Below are 23,435 nucleotides of genomic sequence, written 5' to 3'. Positions count from 1 at the left end.
GACCCTCTGGAGCCTGCGTGACCAGACTGCAATGCAACTGGAAGGGAAGCTGCTGGCAGCTGAATCCCACGGATATTCAGTGTCATTAAAATAACTTTCTAGCCCAGGGGTGTCCAAACTGCGGCCTGCGGGCAATCCATTTTTAATTGGCCCGCAGCAAATTCCAAAAATATATGTAGTTTACTTAAATAAACCAGGTGAGGCAATACGTACTTCACCTCAAGTGAGTGGCCCGGCTGTTTGTGTATTTTACCGCATATGGCCCTTGGTGAAAAACGTTGAAAAAGTTTGGACACCCCTGTTCTAGCCTCTGCTCTAGAAGTCAGTGTCACCAGACACTGCCTAAAGATAGAAGATGAATTCAGCCACAGATGGGGCTTTTCTCCACCTGTCCCCCAAATAGATCCACACCTGCACCCGAAGAGGGCTGGCCCTTTGTAATGCATCCCAAAGACAACCAGACTTCAGGGCTTTCTTCTAATACAGCAATAGAAGCAAGAGCTGCTGGAAGACACAGCCCTGCATGTAATATGTGTTGGGACCTTTGTTATCTTCCTGGTGACTTCTGAGCTCATAAAAGACGCTCAGAGCCTGCCTAGATGATTTGCTGCACACACAAAAAATTCCTTTACAGTGCTCTGTAACTTGTGCCTCACTTATTTTGTGGATCACAGTAACCAAGGCCCAGAGACATGTCATTCTCATGATTTGAAAGCCTCTTTTGCCTTTAAACTATTTTCCCCTCTGCCTGCGCATAATCCTGCTTCTTATTCGATTGTTCCTCTTTTCCTCCCCTGCTCTCCTTCATCTTTAAAACCAGGCTTGTAGCATCCTATAGAGGATTCCCATGAATGCATGAACGAGAAGTACTATTGGGGACAGGAAATGGGCTCAAATCTGAATTCCAATCCTATCTCCAGTGCTTGGCTGTGTAGCCTTGGTCAAGTTACTTAACCTCTCTGAGCTTCATGTGCCTGTCCATGCAGTGTGTATGAGATAATGTATATTAAAAGTACCTCACACTGATGCTCATTATAGGTCTCTTTTCCTTTACCTTGGTCTTGGCACTTAAACATTTGTTGACTGAATTAAAGAACACCTGAGAGAGGAGCTTGGGAAAAAGCCAACGGGGATTATTCCATAGAAAAGGAAATGTGCAAAGACAGCACTGGAGGGGTTTTTCTTAACATAAAGGAAGCCACATCAAACCTCTGTATCAGTTTCCCAGAGGTGGCCCCAGAAAAACAGTTCTCTGGTCAGGCATCCGTGAGAGCCACCATTTGCGGAGTGGTTACTGGATGCTAGTGTTACCTCATTTCATCCTAACCACTCTACATTCTCCCCATTTTCAGGTGAAAAACTGGAAATAGAAAGTTAAACTCTTGCCTGCATCATGTACTAGTAATGATGGGAAGGCCAGGACTTGAATCTAATCTAATTCTAAAACCCCTATTCTTGGAGAGCTCTTCTTTCCTGCAGTGCTTCTCAGACCCTTGAATGTTCTGATATGTACTTTGAATATCAGAGAGGGGTGAACATGTAACATTTTCCAAACTTATGTGACTGGAGAATCCCCACTGAGGAACATTCAGTAGCATTTTGATGATGCTACAAAATGTGGAAGGCCCCCAGAAATCGCCCTCAGGCCTGCCCACCTCCGAAGCCCTTCTGTGATGGCGACAGCACTGGAAGAAGACCACACAAGCTGTATGATCCCCCCACTTGCACACAAGCCCAACTCACCAGAAACAGCATCTGGCTCGGGTTTGCTCCCGGACAGGTCCTCTGCAGACGTCGTACTGCTGCCCTCAGCCCCGACGCCACAGCCCCGAGGCCCCATGGCGCTGGAGCGCCGCCGCTCATGGATCTCGTCTGAAATCATCTCCAGGTTCTTCAGGGCCGTCTTGTACTCCCCTTTGGCCAGGGCCAGTTTGCCCTGCAGGTCGTCCACGGTCTTCTTCAGTTGCTGGTCAGGAGAACGGGAGGCTCAGTAAGTGAAGGCGGCCCCTCCTGGCCTTGCAATGCTTTTAAACGATAGGTTCAAGCACATTTTCTGCCCATCACTCCAACGACTTTCCCAAGACGTGACTACGGAGCTGATCGTTCTTACCACAGCTGTGCATGCACCAGGTAGGAAAGCAGCCACCACCACCCCCAACTCCCATCCAGCTGATAAGCTCTGTTCTCCAGAAACTACCCCTGGCAGAGTAACCCCATCAGCGGAGCAACAGTGGGTGTCAAATTCACACAGAAGTCCCATGTTGTAGCCACTGAGTCCCCATCACTGTGGTTCTCAAAACTTGGGACTGCATCCGGATCCCCCAGAGGGCTTGTGAAAGCTCAGGGGGCTTTAACAGCAGTTTCTGATTCAGAGGATCTGGGGTCGGGTGCTCGGAAATTTGCACTTTTAACAAGTTCCCAGGGGGTGCTCCCTGTCCTAGGAGCGTACTGAGAACCACTGCCCAGTGAAATAGAGAAGGTAACTGATAGAGGATCTCAGAGACCACGCAAGACTCAGCCAACACCATTCTGAGGCCTGCAAACTCAGTCAAGAATGTGTCTCTCCACTATCTTGTGGCAAACGTGCCCTCTGACAGTCGGCTATCACAAAAAGTGAGGCTTTAAGCACAGGAAAATCCCATCAGCAGCTAAGTCAAAGGCCACACATACCTCAAGCTGCACGTAGTACTTTGCCTTGAGTTCGAAATAAGGCCTGTGAAAGACAGGAAGGAAACCCGTAAGTAGAATACAACACAAGACCACAATAAGCTCCACAAGGTGTATAAGAGGCATTAGCTACAGCTGGCCAGGTCAGCCTTCCAGGACTCAGTAAACTCAGACAAGGCCATGAGCGGAAGGAGCCTGATGGACACAGATGCCAGTCAGAACCGCTGGGCTCACCTAAGATATGGGGACGTGAGTACACATATCCTGGAGCCCCCGCACCCTGGTTCAGCTTCCGCTCTGGTCTGCCCAGCAGCTCAGATGGCCTGGGTCTCTTCTCCTAAGGAAGCTGGCTCCTTAAGGATGAATAGCACATAAGGCTGCAGAAGGAGCTGCCTCCAACCACACCCTCGTCTGCTGAGGTCAGTGAGGGAAGGGAGAAGCACCGCTCCTCCCCTCACTGAGCACAGCGGGGCTGCCGAAAGGATGGGGGCTCAGGCTGGTCTTCTTGGGCTTTGTCCAGGACTAGAGGTGTCGGTGGTCTACAGACCAGCCGGGACATGGGCAAGAGAGGACAAGAAATGTGAACGTTCTGCTAGTCCCCTGGGTTCTGGGTCAGCCAGAAGAGCCTGTCTCCATTTAGGAACTTGGGTGTCTGAGCATTCAGAGTGGACCAATGCTTTGTTCTTGAGCGGTTCACCCACCATGAAGCTCTGGGTCTGTCTTTGGCTGTTGGGTCCAGACCATCCCAAGTTTCTTTTGCTTGGAGGCCCAGCAGCTGTGAGCAAAGCAGGGGACTTGTCTCCAAGATCATTATTGTATAAACATATATAGGAGTGGTAGAGAGAAGAGCATGGAAAAAACCTCCATTAAAACCAGTCGTGCACCATTTCAGTAGCTCCTGGTGCACAGAGAACATGTATTGTGTACATAGCTCATCTCCATTATAATGACAGGTAAGCTGAGGCCCCCCCCACTGGGCCATAGAATGGGTTTGCTTTTTAAATTCCTTTTCCTGTGTTTCCCAGGAGCAGCCCCACCACTGAGCACCTTCTCTGGGAGTTACACAGAATGTCTGGGGCAAAGGGAGCCTGGCCAGGGGCCTCTGGTGAGGGCGGTCCCTGAGTGCAAGGCACAGAAAAGAGGAGAAGAACAGGAAGAGGGGACAACCACACACCCCCTGGGACCCTCACATCCAGACTCACTTGGACTTGTTGATGGCTCTCTTGAGTTTCTTCTCCAGCTGCCGCATGCGGCCCATGGCTGCATTGTACCTGGCCGCTGTCTCTTTGTGCACCAGCTCACTCCTTGTCTTGGTTTGCTCCGCCTCCATGACCTTCAAACGACAGCAGAGGTCAGCCCACCAAGCCTAGAACAGTTCCTTGTTGGGGTATTACTCGTGTAACTTTTAAAAAATATTCTTTGAGGCAATTAGTGGGCACACTAAGATTAACTTCCAAACAGAACAGGATTACTTTTCCCAATTTTTCTATTTTGTAAAAGTCTTATCAGATAGGACTAAATAGTCAAATTGGCTGTGGCAATGACCGGGAAAGAAAACAAGGAGAAACCAAAAGTCAGAGAAAAATATGAAGCATTCTCTGATTCAATCAATGTGCTCTTCCTCCTCCTCAGGCCTCCTGCCTCTGAGTAGCCACTGTGGGCTCCTCTCCTCCTGCTCCCGCCTTGGGGCAGGGGCTGATGGGCAGGCAAGTGGGTGAATAGCACCCGAGGGAACTTACACATCAAGGAAGTGGGAGACCTAACAAAACCAGGCATGACAGCATCAGGACAACAAGGCAATTATGACGTCAGCTGTTTGGGCCCTGAATTAGGTGATGGACACAGAAGAATCCAGGATCCAGAAGGGTTGAACTTTACATTTAAACAAATTAGTATCAAATCATTTATATCAAATTTTGAGGTTCAAAAATATTTGTAACCAGGAGACCAAACCAGTAGGAAATTCCAGTGGGAACAATTTTGTTAAGCCTGTTGATAAAAATGAGTTTAAAAACCAACAATCAAGAGCCCTCAATGGCCAAAAACACGGCATCTCAGAGGTGCATTCCCTGACACGTGACAATGTGGGTTCTCTCCTCTTAACTAAAGAAAAGTATCAGAATGAGATCTGCCTTGAGGAGAGACAATGAAGGAATAAACAGAAGTTCAGGCCAGGTAAGCAGCTCACAATTTCTTGACCGTCTTCTACTTACAACTCACACAAGTGTAGAATGAACTGGAGAGGCAGGAGTGAGGCTAGAGGGCCGTACTTTGTTTTACCTGAAGAGCATCAGGGAGGAGCCCAGAGTGCTCTCACGTCATTGGTCTACTCTCTCAGACCCAGCAGGACAATTTTAGGAAGGCACCACTGTACCTTTAACTAGAGGTTAAAAGAAGCCCGGGACAGGAGGCCGTTGATGTTGTATCATCCCCTCCCGTCAAAAGCCATAGTCAGCCCTAGGTTAGTTTATGTACTTACAATAAGGATTTTTTAAAGTATCAGGAAAAATTATGAAAGACTTTGAAATGAGCATAATGACTGGGTGTCCTGTCTAGCATACTCTTGCAGGTTATCTCTGGATTTCATTGTCCTGGAACTATTTTCCAACCTTGTAAGTTATAGAAAATGGATAGTAATACATCTGATTCTTATCCCTAGAAATGAAGAAGGACTGTGTCCTAGTGGAAATGCATTTGATTATTGATTGCCGTGTAAATGTTGACCAGTTTTGCATCTGTCTGTAAATTCATTTCAGCATCCCCAGTTTTCTACATAAGTGATTTTTTTAATTCTCCTTTGAAATAGTTGTAACATCTCATCAGTTCCCTCCTTGATTAATGAATTAAATGTTTGCTATAAAAACATTTAATATTTGTGAGAATTAACGCTTTTACCTTCTTTAAAATATGTATCTTTTAACAAAGGTTCCAATGCTTGAGATACTTTTTAAAACAACAGAATTAAAACAAAACCAGAAAAGGGAACGAGGAGGGAACTGAGTTAAGCTGGCCTGCGGTGACATGCTTGCTAAAATGACTTCTCCACCAAGACCAAAGGGCCAGGACAATCCTTTCCCTTTGCTTCTAATACCAGAGTCACAAAGCAATAAAATGCACTAAACACATCCCCTGCATAAACACAGGCTTGTCTCAGACTCTAAGAATTTACTGTTGTAACCTTTATGAAAACTCAAAGCCCCAAGCTTATCAGACAGATGAAGACAACATATTGAGGGTGAGCTGCTCCATGACGAAAGGATTTGATGCAGAGTTCACCTTCAAGGAGCTGTCTGAAAAGCATTTTGAAGATACTGACTTAGAAAGGCTGGGATTTGAAGCTGTACAGGTAGGGTCCCCCTGCAAGAAGCAGGGTTCTCACCAGCTGCCCAGGGGCCCTCAGCTATCTCAGGCCCTAGTCTGCAAAAAGAAGCGAAAGCTTTCTAAAATTAAACACTCAAAAAGCTCCAAGCACTTGGCAATGCTGCCAGTGAAGCGCGACAAGCCTGTTCCGGTCCCCTGCTTCACCCCCATCAGGCCACGTCTGCCATGTTGTGTGCCAGTCTCCCCTGCCCCACATACACACAGCCTTCGGGTCTTGGAAGAAACTCCTCCAATCCCTAACTCAGCCCCCAAGGAGAAAGTCACCACGCAGGTCGCCTTGGTTACATCTCCTAGGTAACCAAGGAGCCCCTCCATCTAAGTCTGGAATCAGGCATGAGTTGTGTACTGCAATGGTGGGGAAAGAACGGGGAACAAGGGAGGAGGGTAGCACAGGGCAGCTCTGCTCTGAGGCTAAAGCAACAGGGGGAGAGGTGAGCCACAAAAGGAAGCAATAACAAACGAGCCCCTGAAGGCCTCAAGGCAGTGCAAGCTGGACTGAGCAACCAGCTGGTCACGTGCAACTCAGACCAGAGGTGCCCACCACCATCGCCCCAGGCCTCAGCGATTTGGTCTGGACTCCAAGAGTCTGCCTCCATCTCTGTACTGTGCTCTTCAGTTTTACCACCATGACATTCAATTCAGAGCTGCATGCACTGATTAAGCACCTACTGTGTACACAGCGCACCCTGGAGACTACCCCCTGGGGTACAGACACGCCTAGCGGAAGTGCCTGTCAAGGCAGGTGGGACCCGGGCTGTCAGGAAGGCCACAGCAGCTCGGCCAGGAGCTTGACAGCAGGGCTGCACTTAAGAGGGATCTTCAGTGTGTGGCATTTGGGACAATGGACGTGAAGGGAGGAAGCACTTTGGTGAAGCTGGCTCGGCACAGACTGCGGTTCTTCCATGTGTCTAGCCACACGTCCACTGTGCCACTGGCCATCTCCATCGGACGTGCACTCAGATTCACAAAGACTTTAGGGGGCAGTACTCAGCTTCCCACTTCCTTTCCCAGAGCTTAGAGGTTCCTGTAGAAAATAATTAGCCAACATGAACAGAGTCTTGGCCTCCCTCGCGATGCTTGAGAACTTTCTCCTCAGAGGGGACCCTGTTCTGGGCATGACCCATGGGCTCCCTGTTAGGTTCTGGGTGCATCTGCCTCAGCCTACAGGACGGAGAAGTCAGGCATTCCTGGGGCTCCCAAAACCTACCACGATGCACTCCTGTGCCTTGGCCCTGCCCCCAAAACTGACCACAGCCAGTGCCCAATGGCAGGGTCTGAGCAGCCCTGAGCAGCCAGAACTGGCGCTGCACAAGTCTGATCCAGGACAGCCGCAGCACCAAGCCCTGAGCAGCCAAGAGGGCAGCTGGCCCTGGAGAAAAAGCATGTCGGCCTGCACTCAGGATTCTGTGGAAGCCACAGGCCTCTGCCCCCCTTCCTAGGTCAGCAGAACAGAGAGAGGTGTGGGTCCAGGAGTGCCCACCTGGTCCCCTCCTGGGAGCCTCAGGGCAGGCAGGCAGCTGGGTCCCCAGAGACAGTGCTCCCAGCAGCACACTGGAGATACTCAAAAGAGCTGAGGCCTTCCTGCCTAGATACTGATGGGCACTAAACGGACGTGCCAGCCAGGTCAGGCCTCTTCAGTGGGTCCCACGCCAGCAGAATGACCTGAACAGACCAGTAGACATTCTCCCAGCACAGCACCTCCGCGTCACATTGCAGCTTTCCCCCCACACTTACATCCCCAACATCCCGGGGCTAAGACAGCATCCTCCTCTCACTGGGAAAGGCAGTCTCCCCGTCTCCTCAGGCCCTCAGCTGGTTCGGGCTGTTTTGTGATTCTTATTGCACTCCTGGGAGGTGGGGGCCCAAGAAGCTGGCTTCTCACCACTGTGGGAGAGGGTGGTGGTGCCATCCCAGGCCTCAGGTCCATACAGCCAGGCAGTCTCCATGCCAGGACCTGGGAGGGGAGGCTGACTGCGTCCTTTCCTCTCCAGCAGCTGCCTGCTGCCAGTTCATAGTTCATGTTTCCCCATTTCCAAGTCGTATTTTCTTCTTCCTCTATCTGGTCTTGTTGAGCAGACATCAGAAAAGCCAATCCTTCCCTCCCGGACGCCAGGCCTCCTCTCCCAGAGGGTGAAAAGCTATCACCTTCCCATAAAGGCTCCTTCAAGGCCAAAAGAAACAAAGCTGGAGGGGCCGCTGGGACTCTGGGCCCTGCACCCCCAGGAAGCCATGCAAGAGCATGCTGGGCAGCTCTGCCTCACGCAGCTTCCAAGGCACCCTCTGACCCCAGCCCTAAGCGGAGAACTATCCCTTTGTCCCCATCTGTGGCACTGCATGTGGCCTAATAGAAAACCGGGCTTGTCATCGCTTAGTCTCCTAGCCACTGCCTTCAGCCACGGCTCCAAGTGGGGCTGCAATGTCACCGTAATCTGAGGGGAACGAAGAGGACACATTGATGCACTCAGGCAAGGAACATGGGGACCCGTGTTGTTCCACTGTGCCTGGAGTGGGGAACCATGCAGCCCAAATCACTGCCACTTGCTCAAGACAGCCCTGGACCTTTCTGAACTCTGGCTCTTTCTCTAGACCCTTAGTTAGTACCTCCTTTAGAAGACAAGGGCGAGAGGAAGCCCCCTTCTCCTAAAGAAACTAGCTTCCTGGAGTACCCAGAAGTCAGACAAGGCAGGGGACATATTCTAGACCCTTCACTGTCATCATCAACCAGCACTCAGCAAGCCAAGTGTGTTAGGTCCACCAAGCCCTGGGAGGGGACGACATGACCCCATTCGGGGAAATGCTAAATCCCAGAGGGAGGTTCACAGCCAAGCCACACATGTGAGTGACTACCCCATCCATCAGATTCAGAGAGCCCGCCTCCAGCAGGCTGAGGTTCTCCGTGATGCAAGGCTATGGTCGGGGAAAGCTTTGCCACCAGCTCTCTTGCTGGTGTCAGTTTCGAACTCTCCTTCTCCCTCAGCAGTTCAAGGAGCAGCCTGTCAGGCCTAGGCAACTGTGAAGGAATCTGGAAGAGTAACAGCGGCCCCAGGGTGGAGATGCTGGCCTGTGACCCAAAACACGTGCTCATCCGCAGTGGTTATCCCCACAACCCCAAAACCTTTGGTGGCCTCACATCAGTGAAGGCACACATCAGATGACCCTCCAGGGAACCGAAGGAGGCCCAGAGCAGTCTGGTATGGCCCCACAAGTTGCGCACTGCACAACCCCAAGAATGGTGTGAACGAGGCTAGTTGTGCTGGGTGGAGGTCCTGGGGACACCTCTTTGCCCAGCTACTCCCCATCCACTAGGGCCCTGGGACTCAGTAAGAAAAGAAAAACAAAAAAGCAAAATTATGTTGTGTTCTTTTTAAGGAGCAGATTGAGTGATTTCTGAAATGGTTTCTTACTGGCTGGTTTGCAAAAAGGAAAATCAGACCTTCCGCTAATAATTTCTTGGAAGGAGCTTTTTTTTTTTTTTTTTTTTTTTTTTTGGCCTTTTCACATCTGTCAGGCTGTGGCTTGTAAATTTCAAAGATTTCCAACCTCTGCTTTGGTTTTTCATCAGCTGACTCAGGAAAGCTGTTCCAGCCTGTGTTTGGCTCTCCAAGCATCATGTCCACTAGGGGGCAGGAGGCCCAAAGCCACACACGCCCAAGGCCAGGAGTCTTGGGCTTCAGGGGGAGGGAGAGGTAGCAGAGTCAACAGCCGATTTGACTCAAGTCAAATCATTTGTGTCGGGCTTTCTATTTAAGGAAGTACAAGGTCATCTTTAATTATCAGGTTCCCAAGGACTCGAGCCACTGTGACAGGTGACAGTGAAAAGGGAGAGGCTGCTGGCATTAACTCCTGACTTCTATCCCTGCCCCGCAGGCGGCTTCTCAAGGAGTCCAGCCCAGAGCTGCAGCTCCCACCCCTTCTACATCATCCTTCCATCCAAGATCTTAGTTGGAGCTGTTGAAGACACGTCAGCTCACCCGCCCACCCCACAGCAAACCAGCCTGGAGGAGGGAGCGGTATCTGGAACATTCTGTGACTCCTAGGAAACCCAGTAGTTAGGCAGAGGCAACAAGTTCAGCTGAGCCAAGCAGCTGTCCCACCACTGCTGATGTGAAGCAATGTGGCCAGAAAGAGCAGGTCATGGGAGCTGGTGAAAGGCCAAACAATGATGGCATAAAAGCCAGAAGTCAAGGCTGGGTAAAGATCACACACAGCCCACTTCCTGCTCACATGCCGGCTCCCAAATCCCAGCCCATGTTCTTCCACCTGGGATTCTGAACCCAGCAGACCCCCAGGACTCAGTGGGAGGAGACCCTGGAAAACGACCTAGTCCCTCTGGGAAGGCCGATCCACAGCGAAGACCCTCAGGGATGATCTAAACACACAAGTGACACAGGGAAGGAGCAGCGAATTATACCTGTCATTGGGTGACTGTCATCCCTGAGTATTGCTCAGTACCAGGCCCAACAGAGACCCCACGGAAGTAAATAACCTGTGACTTTCAGCGAACATTTTAGGCGAACATGCCTGGGAGTCTGTTTCCTCTGCTTGGGGCAAACAGAATCGTAAGAACCAGGGGGTAGCCTGGATCAGATGGACAAGGGGCCATGTGAGGGATGCTCGCACACCCACCCTCGTGCACACAGGTGCCACGATCCAGATGCCCACACGCACACGGACACTTGCAGACACAGACGCATGTGCACAATTCCAGGCACACCCCACACACAGGCACACACAGCTGTGACTCCTACCCTCTGGGTGGCGTGATTCAGCATCTCCTGCCAAGCTGAGTCGAATTGCCGCTTGTCGTCCTCCAGCAGCCGCTGCTCAGCCAGAGAAATGGTTTCCTTAGCGGCACGGAGCACCTCCGTGGCCCTCTGGAAGTCCTGAGTGGCTTTCTGAGCTTCCAGCTGAGCCTGTGTGAGAAAGAACCCAGGAAATGGCAAAGGCTCCAACAGACGAGTGTCTCGAGGACTGCGACGTGCCTGCCTGTCCATCTCTGCCTCTCCACTCTGGACACAGGCCTGCCACCTGCAGGTGCACGTCAATGCTGGGGAGGTAGGTGACAGGGCAATATTCACAGCCCAGAACCCAACTGGCCAGATAAACATGCCAACTCTTGGTCAGAGCCAGAGATGGCAAACCCACCCCTCCTGGGACAGACATGGCCAACAAGGGCCTTGCACAGAGTAGCTGCCATATGCCAACGATGCCATGTTGGCATCTCCTCAATAATTTACATGTTGATTACATAACAAAGTGACAATATTTTAGATATATTGGGTTAAACAAAATACATTACTAAAATTAATTTCACCTGTTTCTTTTTACTTTTTTTTTTTTTTTTTTACTGGGGCTGCTAGACAAGGTAAAATGACATAGCTGACTCACATTCTGTTTCTTTTGTACAGTAGGCACGCCTCCCCCAAGATTGGGCCATGGGATTACCTCAGAATTCAGCAACAAACCCTCAGGTCACCCTCTCATAGACCCACCGTAACTCCCCATCAGAGCACAGGCAAGCCGTTGCCAAATGCTGGCTCGCCCTCGGTTAACCAGATCCCCATGCCAGTTACATAGGCTTGGGGGATACCCATGGGGCAGCCCCTGGGACTGAGGACAGGAGCAGAGGGGAACAACAGGGCCCCCACCCATCACCAGAGTGAGTCTCACATGACTTAGAGGAAGTTGTCAGAAACCACAGGTGAATACATTTTGGAAACACGTAAGTTAAGGGGACAAAATCAGACTTGAGCCCATCAGTCCCCAGGCAAGGGACAGCTTCGTGACCCCATGGGTGCCACTCTCCATCATTCAGTGAACATGGACTTGGATACCACACCAACCCTCTGGGCAATGACTATCTAATTAGGGAACTGAAACAGGCGTAGAGAGTGGATATTCGGAAGTCTGTAATACAAGGCTATACATGCGAGTGCCATAGGACGGAGGGAAATATATACAGTCAGGGGATGTGAAGGAAAAATTACTTTCAGTAGGAGGAATCGAGGATGGCTTCATAAAGGAGGTTGATCATGAACTGAGGACTGAAGACGGGGATGATTTGAAAGATGTGGGGCTGACAGGCGGCCAGGAAGCAGCAGCATTATGAAACACAGTACGTATCTTAAGAGACTTGACAAAGACTGGGATTTCAAAAAGGAATCAAGAGTGGAGGCCTTGAATGAATGCCAGGCTAAAGCTTCAACCACTGACCCAGGGACCTGTCCGCTGTGGACCAACTGTGTGCGCTGGGACCACACATCCATGCAGGTATGCCTCAGCTACCAGCAGGGACAAGGGACCCACCCCCTATAGAACTGACCAACCCACTGAGAAATGACAAGACAGGACAATTCTCACCAACAACTCTGCTCCAGACCCCGTGCCTCCAGGCCCACACATGGTTCTTCCAGGTGAGAGCAGCCCTTGCGGGGTCCTCCATCTGCCCAGACAGGAGCATACAAGGAAGGAACATTCTATCACACCCTCACTAGAAGGATAGAGTCCATTGGACATTGGTAAAGTACCTTCTGGAGGCTGAATTCTGGAGATGAGGGGCCCACACCAAAATTAGGGGTCCCAACTTAGTCAGGGAAACAGATATGTTCATTACAAACTCCAACACAAGACAGATGGTGACAAGTGACAGAGGTGTAAAGTGCTATGGGAATGTAAGGAAGAGAGAGTGATTTGTCAAAGGTTTCCTAGGGAAGAGTCCTCAAAGGAAGGGTATTAGGCACCAAACTGGCTATCGAAATTCAGGTGGCATCCAAGAGTTTACACACACCTCTAAGTAAGGAGTGCTTAACTCCGAGATTGTTTCCCAGTGTCATAATAGGATACACGACCTCGAAAGTCAGAAGCCAATTTATCAGTCCCCAAAAGAGCTGCTAGTTCTCACCATCATAAGAAAGATGATGCTAGAAACCTTTGGCACAACTCACTAAGTTTCACCTTCAAACTGTAACAAAGGACCCAGGCCCTCGTAGTAATACGTTATTTGAGTAAGGGCCTTGCACTCAAGGGCTCCCTGGTAGTTAGTTCACTCACAGTAGAGGTGTCCAGCTAGCAAACCAAAGAGCTGAGGCTCTGCTTAGAACAATACTGAAGAGGAAAATGTTAGCAGAGCTGGGTTTGAGCTGTAAGATGCAACCCAGGAAAAATTTTAAATATCTTCATGACTCATGGACACTAACAGCTTTCATGGAAACAGCTCTATGGAGAGAATTTTAAGAGGCTGCTCATGAACGAATTTGACGAGTGACCTTTATCAGACACTGGCCCAGGCCAGCTGTGACTGTGAAGCACTTGGAAACGCATAGGTGTTCCAGTGTCACCAACGGGGGGAAGGGTGGGGTGGGGTAGAGAAATCTGTCTTTGTCGAGGCCGCCAGATGGGAGAGTCTGCAGTCATGGCCATATGACTCGACTTCCACTCCACCCCATAATCGGTCTCAGGAAGGAACAGAGCATCTGGATATTTGCATTGGTTGCAAATATCCAGCATAGAAAGAAGTTTATGTGCCCTCCAGGTCAATCACTTCATTTTTCAAAGGAAGGCCCAGAGAAGCAAGGCACCTTGCTGAATGTCACACAGCTATTTGGTGACTGATCAGAGCCTGGAAACCAGAGCCCCTGACCCCAAGGGGGACTATTCTTGCTCTACCATACAGTTTCTGCCAACATGGGTAACTTTGGCAATGACAAAATCACTGGACAAGTGGACAGTCTACTTATTACTAACACATAGCAAGAGTCGCTGTTAAAGAGCCAAAGACAAGATGAGAACTCAAACTGGGCAGGATTGCTGCCTCCCACCTGTGACTCCTGCAGGTGTCACTGAAGCCTCATGAAGGTGTCACGAACAGGCCAGCCAGTTAGCTGTGGAAACTGAAAAGAAGGGGTCTTGTTTGTCACTTGGTTACCCAAAGCCGTACTCTAGCTGGGGTGGCTCCAAGTCCTGGAGAGAGCCCGCAAGACGAGACTAATCTGGTACCTGCCCACTAACAGACCCTTGAGTGTGGATACAGAAAAATATGAAGGAAATCATAGCAGCTACTGTTTGAGCATTTATTCTGAGATAATGTATACAAGGTGTTGTGAGTACAGTGCCTCATTTAAATCTCAAAATTGCCCTAAGAAGTCAGTCCACTTATGATCCCTTCTTTACAAAGGAGACCAAGGCTCAGAAATGTTACATACATTGCCCAAGATCAAACAGCTGCCAAGGGTGGAGTCAAGATTCAAACCCTAACCCAGAGCCTTCCTTCTAAACTTCTATTAAACACCACCTGCCAGGGCTACAAACTGCTCACAAAGCTAAGTTCGGTCTCACTTCTTCACCTACTTACGGCCACACTGGCCACTGCTCAATATATCAGGATGGGTAGAGGGGTTTTTAGGAAGATGGCAGACAGCAAGGAAAACGTGGTGTTTCCTCCAGAGTACAAGGCAGGTGGCTCTAAGAGCTGAGCTCATTCAGTCAGGAGTCAGGGGCTCAGAGAGTGAGGTCTAGAAGTGACCCTGAAGCTCTCTGAGCTTACCTTCTCCTACACCCAACACTGTTTCCTCGCCTGCTCCTGGGAACAATGGACCCCACTCACAGGGGAGTGAGGCGGCTGAATGAGACACAGGGAAGCATGAGGCAGTCAAAATCCCTTCTTCTATCCAAACAGCGCACCCACTCAGCACACAGCCCCAATGGATTGCTTTCCCCACTCCCTTCTAAACAGCGTTAGCACTTGAAACCCAAAAGGATACTCCAGTTTCCTTGGGAATGAATGGGCTCAATTTGCATACACCTCCCAGTGCCTGATGGAAACTGTGGAGCAGCAAGAGCCTCCTGGAAACTCCCAGACACTGGGACATGAAATGGAAGATGGGAATGTCCCACTTCCTTCTAAAGTGGGTCAGAAAGTCACCAGCCTGGGGTGAGGCAGAGGCTGATCTGAATGACGGTCACATCCACGTGAGACAGCAGAGCACAGAGGAAAGGGAACTACCCTCGGAAACACAGGGAGGTCTGGTGCCTCCTGTGGGGTTAGTGCCCTGGCTGGGATGGCCCCCACCTCCAAGGGGTCAGGACAATATCCCTGCTGCCCTGAGCAAACACTAGTGGGGAGCCCCCATCTTTGTGTGGTTTTTTTTTTAAACTTGATAGTTTTGTCTTTGCCTCTTTATCGTGAATGTTGTATGAGCTGCTGGAAAGAACCCATCCCTCACCTAGAACATCATGAAGGAAAATGCCAGATTCCTTTCCAAGCAAGCCAAGGAAGATCAAAAATCTTTGAAAACAGGATCGAAATCTCTGCGGGCCTCAGTGAGGGAGGGAGGTCCAGAATGAACATCCAAGTGGACCACAGGCAGGGTATCTGTTCTCAGCTTTATTCGAGCTCGTTTTCCGTCTGTATTCTGAGCAATCCTAGGGATCTACAGTTGCCAGATAAGCGAGACTTTCAATTCTGACAACTTCCCACCCTTCCATACCTCTTTCCCACTGTTGTATGAGGTTCACTGAAGAGTGGCCAGAGATGGGTACTGACGATGTTTTGGATACAAACATTTTCATCAGAAGCATTTTCTAGAAAGACTTCCATTAAACCCATGTCGTTTCTTGATAATTTTTCATATCCACTGTTCCTAATTTTTTAAATTTTTAATTAGTCAAAATTAATGTCATTAGGAACAGTTCTTTTCTATGTCAAATCAATTTCAGCCCCTGAACAGTTTTTATCCACATCAAACTTTACTAATTATAGTTTCTGCTGTGGAATTTTTCATGATTTCCGTTAAGACTCACTTTTCCTGATCAATTTTTTTACAGATCAAAAAATCTGTTGAACATATGGGACATCAATGTTTACTCAGTCGCAAATGTTACCATGTTCAACTTGAGCCATTGTCAGTTAATATTCAACTTGTATAATATCAAATATTAAATGACACTAAAGATTAAATACAAGAGCCACGGTGTATATTTCTCCTTCGAGAACATGAGAAAACTCTGAGCCGTCCTTCACACCTGAGGAGTAGCTGCTGGTTCCCACGAGGAGGACAGAATGTGGGAGCAGAGATGTGGGTGTGTAAAGAACTGGGGTGCCGGAACTGGGAACAGCATCTCCCTCTTCTAAGCCATAGCCAGGGAGTCAAAGCCCCAAAGGTACCAGATGCCCCTGGTAAAGCTCTGATCCCCTACTCCCATCTCCTATTTCTCTCTTTCCTTTGCAGTGGAGGGGCCAGGTGGCCGGTTGGCCCTCACCTGCCTGATTCGCCCTCTTTCTACCTGGGGATTGTGAGCAGAGCTGCCAACACTTCCAGGGACCACTCTCCAGAGAGCTGGCCCCACCAGAACCTCGTGGACAAACAGGCCCCCTTGGAACTCTCCAACCCCCAAAGACCCCAGCTCCTAACACACCATTGTGCCAACAGAAGAAACATTCCAGCGCTCTGCATAGAACTAGCATTGATTGACCAGGACAAGTGGCCACTGTGAGGCCCTGCATGGGATCCGGGTATATTCCTGGCACCAACAATGACCATTGTCTTGGGTCTACAACCTTGAACAAGTCACTGGACTTCTCAATGCCAAGGCCTCTGTTTACTCCCAGAGAGCCTCAGCTACCATTGGAAGATACATAATTACAGCAGGACTTACAAGGACATGTTCCAGAATGCAGTGTCTGGCTTTAGCACGTGCAAACCGTCCCTCGGCCAGTGAGTTAACCAACCGGCTGCTTTGCTTTGGCTATCATCTTTATTGTTGTAGGTTTACAAATTTTCCATAACAGAAGTTCTATTGATGCACTTCTTAACCAGCTATCACTTTGCTATATACCTACAACACAGCTCTTTCCTTAAACTCAGAACTATGTCACTGGGTTGAGCAAGAGCATAATATAAGGGACAAAGGGAGGTCCACAATATTTATCAAATCAAAACACAACAGCTGTTTCTAGTCAAATGCTTTAAACCGATCATAAGAAAACACTTTTTTTAAATAGCTGGAGACATTTGAAAAAAGACTGGCTATTAGATGATATTAAAAAGAACCATTAATTTTGTTAGGTGTGGAAATGTGATCTTTTAGAGGTTTTTATCTGTTAGAGATAAATACTTAAGTATTTATCAAAGTACTTAAGTATTTATGGATGAAGTGCTGCGATACTGGGGAACAGCTTTAAAATAAGAAAAAACGGGCTGGATGTGATTGGCAAAATGTTCACAATTGCTGACACTGGTGATGGATATGGTTCACTGGTTCTTCTCTCTACTTTTGTGTGCACTTGAAACATTCCATAATGAAAAGTAGTAAAGAAATGTTTTTCACAGTCTTTTTGGTTCATTAGTTATCACTTTTGCTATGTACCTACTGCATAATCACAAAACTCAAGAAAATGCTATTCACTAGAAGATTAGGGAGACCAAAGATTATTTGTCAAAGGTGGCCCTCACTAAAGAAGAAATTTGAGCTCAATAAATAAACAAAACAAAAAGTACCTGTAGGATTGCCACTGAGGGGAAGCAGAGTCGAGATGTTAGCCAAGCAGGGGACAGATTTACAAGACTGGCAGGGCCCCCCATCCCTCCAAGCCCATCTTGCCCACATGTAATCTGTAAATAAGACACATCCAAAATGTGGGGAGTCCAACACTGGCCCCCAAAATCCTGTTAGTGGCCAAACCACTCCAACTACACCCAGAAGTTCTCATTTCTAATCTTGCTTTCTTCTGCTACAATTTAAAGCCCTCAGATCTTTCTCTGTCCCTGACAGAGACAAAGAGAAAAAAGAATACTCCCACTTACAATGACAAAGCACATTATCACTACAAAGTACTTTTAAGAGTAGAAACCAAACTGCAGGCACCCTGCCCCCCCTGCACCCAACTTCTATTGCCCTGAGTAAGGGAAGGAGGATAAAGGGAAGCGGGCAGAGGTGTTTATTAAATCCCAACCGTGTACCAGGTATGCATCTGTGAAATCTAGCCTATCGTCCTGCTGGCAAGTATTGTGGTACCCATTTTACACCCAAAGAAACTGAGGTTAAGGAACTGGTAGAAGATCACAAGGCTAGAAAGGTCACTGAGACCTGAACTCAGGCCTTCTGACTCCAGGTCTGGAGAGGAAAAGCCCCAACACAGGGCCGTGTATTATTCTACTTCTCCAATGATGCTTAAACACTGATTCTCTAGACCCTGACAAGAATCCACAGAACCCACTGGGCACCCTCAATTCAATAAATTATCTCCACAACACCATCTGCACACCCACTTTGCCGAGCCCTATGGCCAAGACATTCTCTCTGTAGAGTATCCAAAGATTGACAAGCCCTGCCTAACCTCTCCCCACCCCCTAGCTCTGTACAAAGAAACAAATGGGCTCTCAGGAAACTTCGGCAGATTTTTCTGGCATCAGTTCTTACCTGGACTATTTTTAAAAGCTTTGTAACTGGTCTCCCAGCTTCCAATCTCACATGGCCAATTTAAATTCCACATGGCAAAAATTTAGTCTCCTGCAACTGCAGTTAGGACACCTGGTGTCCTAGCTTTCTAAAGTGCATCTCTGATGATGTCACTCCCCGGCCTAACAAAAGAGCCACAGCCCAGGTTTGCACTTCCCGTCCAACCAGTGAGCCCCAAGCATTCACCATTCCTTCTGAAGCAGGGCCCAGTTGGCACCCTCACAGTAGCGGCTTCTTCCCGTCCCAGCCCAGGCCTCACCTTTACTTGACCTACTTAGAGCAATAGATCAAACCCCTGTGGCATGAGCTTAGAATGTCCCCTGTCCCACCCGGTATGCTGTTTTAGAAAATTACCCTGAAACGTATGATTAATACCCTCAGGCTCATTGGTCACAATCTCTCCGGTCTAGCCTTCTTTCCAGGTTACTCCCATCATTGCTCCTGGGTTGCTGACTCCACCATAGAATCACATGGCCAGAGGGAAGGCTACATGCAGACCCCCGGAACTGTCATGTAGCCTCTGGAGGGACGCCCAGATTTTCCCTTAAAAACCCCAAGTCAGTCTCAGAATGTGACAGCAGTTTTTGGAGGTGTTAACCCGCTGCCTTCTCAGACCACGGGTGCTCTGATAATAAACGTTTATCCTAGGACCCAGCTCCTGTGTCGGTCTATTGGCTGAGCGGTGCAGGCGGCACGAGTCCAGACCCATTTGGCCTCTGGATTCACTTCAGCACTCCTTCTTATACGTGCCATTCCCTCTGCCAGTAACACACACCCTTCTCCCTCCTCTCCACCGTAGGAACTCCTACTCATCCTTCAAAACCCATCTCAAATACCCCATCCTCTGTGAATTCTTTTTTCCACTACAGCATGCTGGACTCCTTTGTTAAGCAATCATATGTTCTTTCTTATGCCACTTCACAGGCCAAAATTAAGTTCTTGTCATTCCTTAGCCTCTTTTTTGGAGTGACCAGTCCTGTTCTTCTAGGACTTACAGCTTTCCCCATTTTCTAAACCCAGCACTTGACAGACAACTCATTCAAAGACCATCTTGCACTGCCCAACGGTGGTTGAGCACATCCGAGTTTGCAGAACAACGCTTCTTGAGGGCAGGAACTGTAGTTTATACTTTATCACCCACAATACCTGGCACAGAGGTGAACACACGTCCCCATCCAAAGCCATTCTCCCAGGCACTTTTGTTATCGTCTCCATCCCCAGCTTCCATGTACCATTTTACTAAGGAAGGCCCTGATCATGCTCTACTGACATAGGAGGAATAATGAACACAGTCTGTGCTTGACTGTGTCACGAGTCACCCACCTCAGTGCCTTCCAATCACACTCAGACCATTAAGAACCTAATCGGAGGTTATGAGGACAACCAATACAAGAGGGAGACAACACTAAGCATGCCACAGGGAGGCGAACTCTCTGGATTCAGAGAAAAGGGGCAGCCAGAGCATCCATCCGTCCTCGCCACCTGCCCACTCAGCTGGACGTGCCACACGCCAAACTTTCACTAGCGAATCCTGTGCTCTGCTGGTCTCCATTTGGAGATTGCTTTCTCATATGATGAAAACAAATGGCTTCAAAGTCATTAACCTCCCTCATGCCTCTGAGACAAGAAACACTCAGGAGAAATAATGGAAGCGGGTATCTGCCGATGGCCCCTTCCCTGCCAGGCTGGGATCCACAAAAGGATACTGGTCACAACTGGTCTCCCGCCAGCCAACACCTCACACAACTGCTTGGCTTCACTTCCAAGGGGCTTCCAAGAGGATACACCCAATCTACACAAGACGACTTCAGTTAACACCAACACACTCTGCAACTTGGAATGGGTGGTTAGGGAGAGGGTTCTCAAAGCTTTCTACACTTGGCCTGTAAACCTGGGAGAGACCCACAAAGAGGGTGTGAAAGGAGATGAGAGAGGAGAGGGAACAGTCAGACAATTCAACCCCAGGGGCACCAACATGACAAGAGACACCTGGTCAGTCCCCAAGGCCCAGGAGCTCCCAAGTCGGCACGACAGCAAAAAAGGTCCAGTACCCATGGCCTCTCCTTTCTGCACAGTGCAGAGAGTTTCTATGATCTTTCTAAAGCAGTATCACCCGTAGTGACGTAGGAAGCCTTGTAAGAGCAGCGACTGTGCTACTGAATTTTTTAATTCCCAAAACCTAGCCTAGCAGCCAGTACACTGCAGATGTTGAAGAAATATGTGTTTAATTAAGGTACAGCCAGAGTACAAATGATAAGTCACAAACAACTCCCTGTGGTCATTTTAATGCACCTTGTTAATTTTTTTTTTTCTGTGGCTCACAGAGTGATAAATGTCTCTCTGGGCGCATTTATCCTTGGTAATGTCCATTTACGTGATGTGAAAACTCACTTGAAGAATGACCTAACTGTATACCCTAGGTCAGTCAGTGTGAGAGCCATTCTCTCAACACCTGAATAATCCCCCCTTCCACTGTCCCTCGCCTCTGCCAAACCGAATGATATATAACTCAGGTCCCAGTGGGTCTTTGGGAAATTCATTCCTGGGTAAAATTTTACCCTCTCTGAATTCAGAGGACCAAGTCATTCTTTCAGTAGTTTGTCATGTTATAGGATAGTGTATGTGGAAAAACACTCTGAAACCTGCCCAACATAAGAACATACTGATGACATGTCTCTTGAATTATTTTACTATTCACTTGGTTTTCTTGACAAGCTGCAAACTCCTTGAAGACAGTGACCACATTTTCTACTTCTGTGGGTCCACACCACCAGAATGGTGAGGAATATGCACTTGGAAACGATGCTATTCCCAAGCCTTTCATCAGCCAGGCACTTTGGCTGCCCCCTTCCCACCTTCTCCAGGTTTCAGACTTGCCTGGGTCATTCGTTGCCTGGTACATTTAACCACAGCCAAAGGAACAACCGATTCACTGAAATGTCATCCCTCCTCCAACAACCTGTCTTCGGCTTCTGGGCCAACATGACTTGGCTTAATGTTAACTACCACATGCAAGAAGATAGCCAAAAAAATTCAAGGTCAGGGGCACGCAGATGAAAATGAAGGCTCAATATAATTAAGAGCTAGCACAACATACCTCCCTGCCTGGCACAGTCTATAATACGCTGAGGGATCTGTTGTCATGCAAGTGCAAAGACGGCAACATGGCTGAAGCCAGCAGACCCTGGCCAGAGCAGGCTGTCTGTCAGAAAGTAACAGAGCCCCCAAGAGCACCCACTCCCAGAGCACACACATAACCATTAAAGCCAGAGCCACTTCAAGCCACCAAGGGATCTCTGCAAAAGACAGGACTGGCCATGTAACAGGGCCAGGGCAGCAGCTGGGCCTGCAGCCTAAGGAGGCAAGGTTGGCACTAGCTGGCATGGCAGGAGCTCTCTGTGGGAGCCAGGGCTCTTCCTTCCAGCAGGTATTGCTAAGCAAAGTAGGTTCTGAGGACTGAGGGCCTCTCCCAGCTCTAAGGGGTCAGACACCAAGTACAGCCAATGGAATCAAGAAAGAAAAAGTGTAAGACAGCCACATAGAAGAATCCAAATGGCCTAGGGCTGAGATGATTACGCCTCAAGCCTCTATATAACTCTCAATTCCTCCTTTCTCCAAGCATTGATTTCACCTTTACTAGGCATCATGCATATGAAGACTTGAAAAGGATAAGAGACAATGTTTGCCCTCAAGGATCTCAAACTCCACAGTGGGGTCCTTAGTCCCAGGTGTAGAAGTTAGAACACAGATTTAGGATGCCTGGATCAAATCCTGGCCAGGCCACTCCCTAGCTGGGGACCCAAACACTTTATTGTACTTCTGTGCCTCAGTTTCCTCAAAATGCAAAATGCAGGTGACGGCAGATGCTACCTCATTGCTTTCAGGAGTAAGTCTTAACACAGGTAAAGTGCTTCGAACAAGCTCCCAGTAAGCAGAAGTGTCAGCTGTTATATAAGCAAGCATTATGTAGTATTAGCTTGTGGTTATTAACCCACAGGACATGGGTGACCTTTAAGGGGAGCTGATGAATACCTTGAAATCATGTTTATAAATTTATGCACCTGAGCACATATGCATGTGTTTTCAGAGGGTACCATCCATAACTTTTGTCAAATTCTCAAAGACGTAAAGCTGAAGGAAAGCATAGCGAGGGAGGGAGACGCAGAGAGTCTGGAGAAGTTACACAAACCTGTGTCTTCATTTTAATCACGCCAAGGATGAAAGCTAAGTAGTGCTGTCCAACAGAACCTTCTACAGTGATAGAAATGTTCTCTGTGTGTGCTGTCAGCCACATGTGGCTCCTGAGCGTCGGAAACATGGCTGGGGACACTGAAGAATTGAACTTTTAGGTTTATTTAATTGTATTAATTTATATTTAAGTAGCCATACGTGGCTGATGGCCACAGTTCTGAACATCACAGAGCGAGTCAGTCTGGGAAGAAAAACGTCACAAAGAGAACAGAATACTCAATGATGCAAAATAGTCCATGACATACGCATAAGTGAGTGCAAAAACAAGGTGTACCTGGCAATTCTGAGTATGGCGGGACAGGGGGAGGGCACACATTAGGGCACAACACAGAGAAATGCAGATGCCACAGGATGAGAGGGGCAGGGCCAGACGCTAGAGACAGAAGAAGTGCTGTATTAGTCAGGGTTCCCCAGAGAAACAGAACACACAGGTGAGATAGAGAGAGAGAGAGAGAGAGAGACAGACAGACAGACAGACAGACAGACAGACATAGAGATAGATAGATTTTAAGAAATCAGTCTGGGTGATGAACACATAATGGGATTTATAGATGTTGTAATACAGAATTGTACACCTGAAATCTATGTAATTTTACTAACAATTGTCACCCCAATAAATTTAATAAAAAGAAAAAAAAAAGAAAAAAAGAAATCAGCTCACGTGATTGTCGAGGTTGGCA

The 23,435-nt window shown here is 48.5% G+C and overlaps 1 protein-coding gene across 1 annotated transcript in view; it reads right to left on the bottom strand.

Annotated features, from left to right (window-relative positions):
* Positions 1-23,435, bottom strand: part of SH3BP5 (SH3 domain binding protein 5) — a 63,821-nt gene that overhangs the window by 2,315 nt on the left and 38,071 nt on the right. The window contains exons 4-7 of the mRNA XM_019725974.2: positions 10,797-10,961; positions 3,870-4,000; positions 2,671-2,713; positions 1,744-1,966 (exon numbers count right to left, since the gene is read on the bottom strand). Of these exons, the coding sequence (XP_019581533.2) occupies positions 1,744-1,966; positions 2,671-2,713; positions 3,870-4,000; positions 10,797-10,961 (562 nt within the window). The remainder of the gene's footprint in view (positions 1-1,743; positions 1,967-2,670; positions 2,714-3,869; positions 4,001-10,796; positions 10,962-23,435) is intronic.

Source organism: Rhinolophus sinicus, linkage group LG10 (assembly GCF_036562045.2).
Source record: "Rhinolophus sinicus isolate RSC01 linkage group LG10, ASM3656204v1, whole genome shotgun sequence".
NCBI classification, from domain to species: domain Eukaryota; kingdom Metazoa; phylum Chordata; class Mammalia; order Chiroptera; family Rhinolophidae; genus Rhinolophus; species Rhinolophus sinicus.
This window is presented reverse-complemented; position numbering and strand designations above follow the sequence as displayed.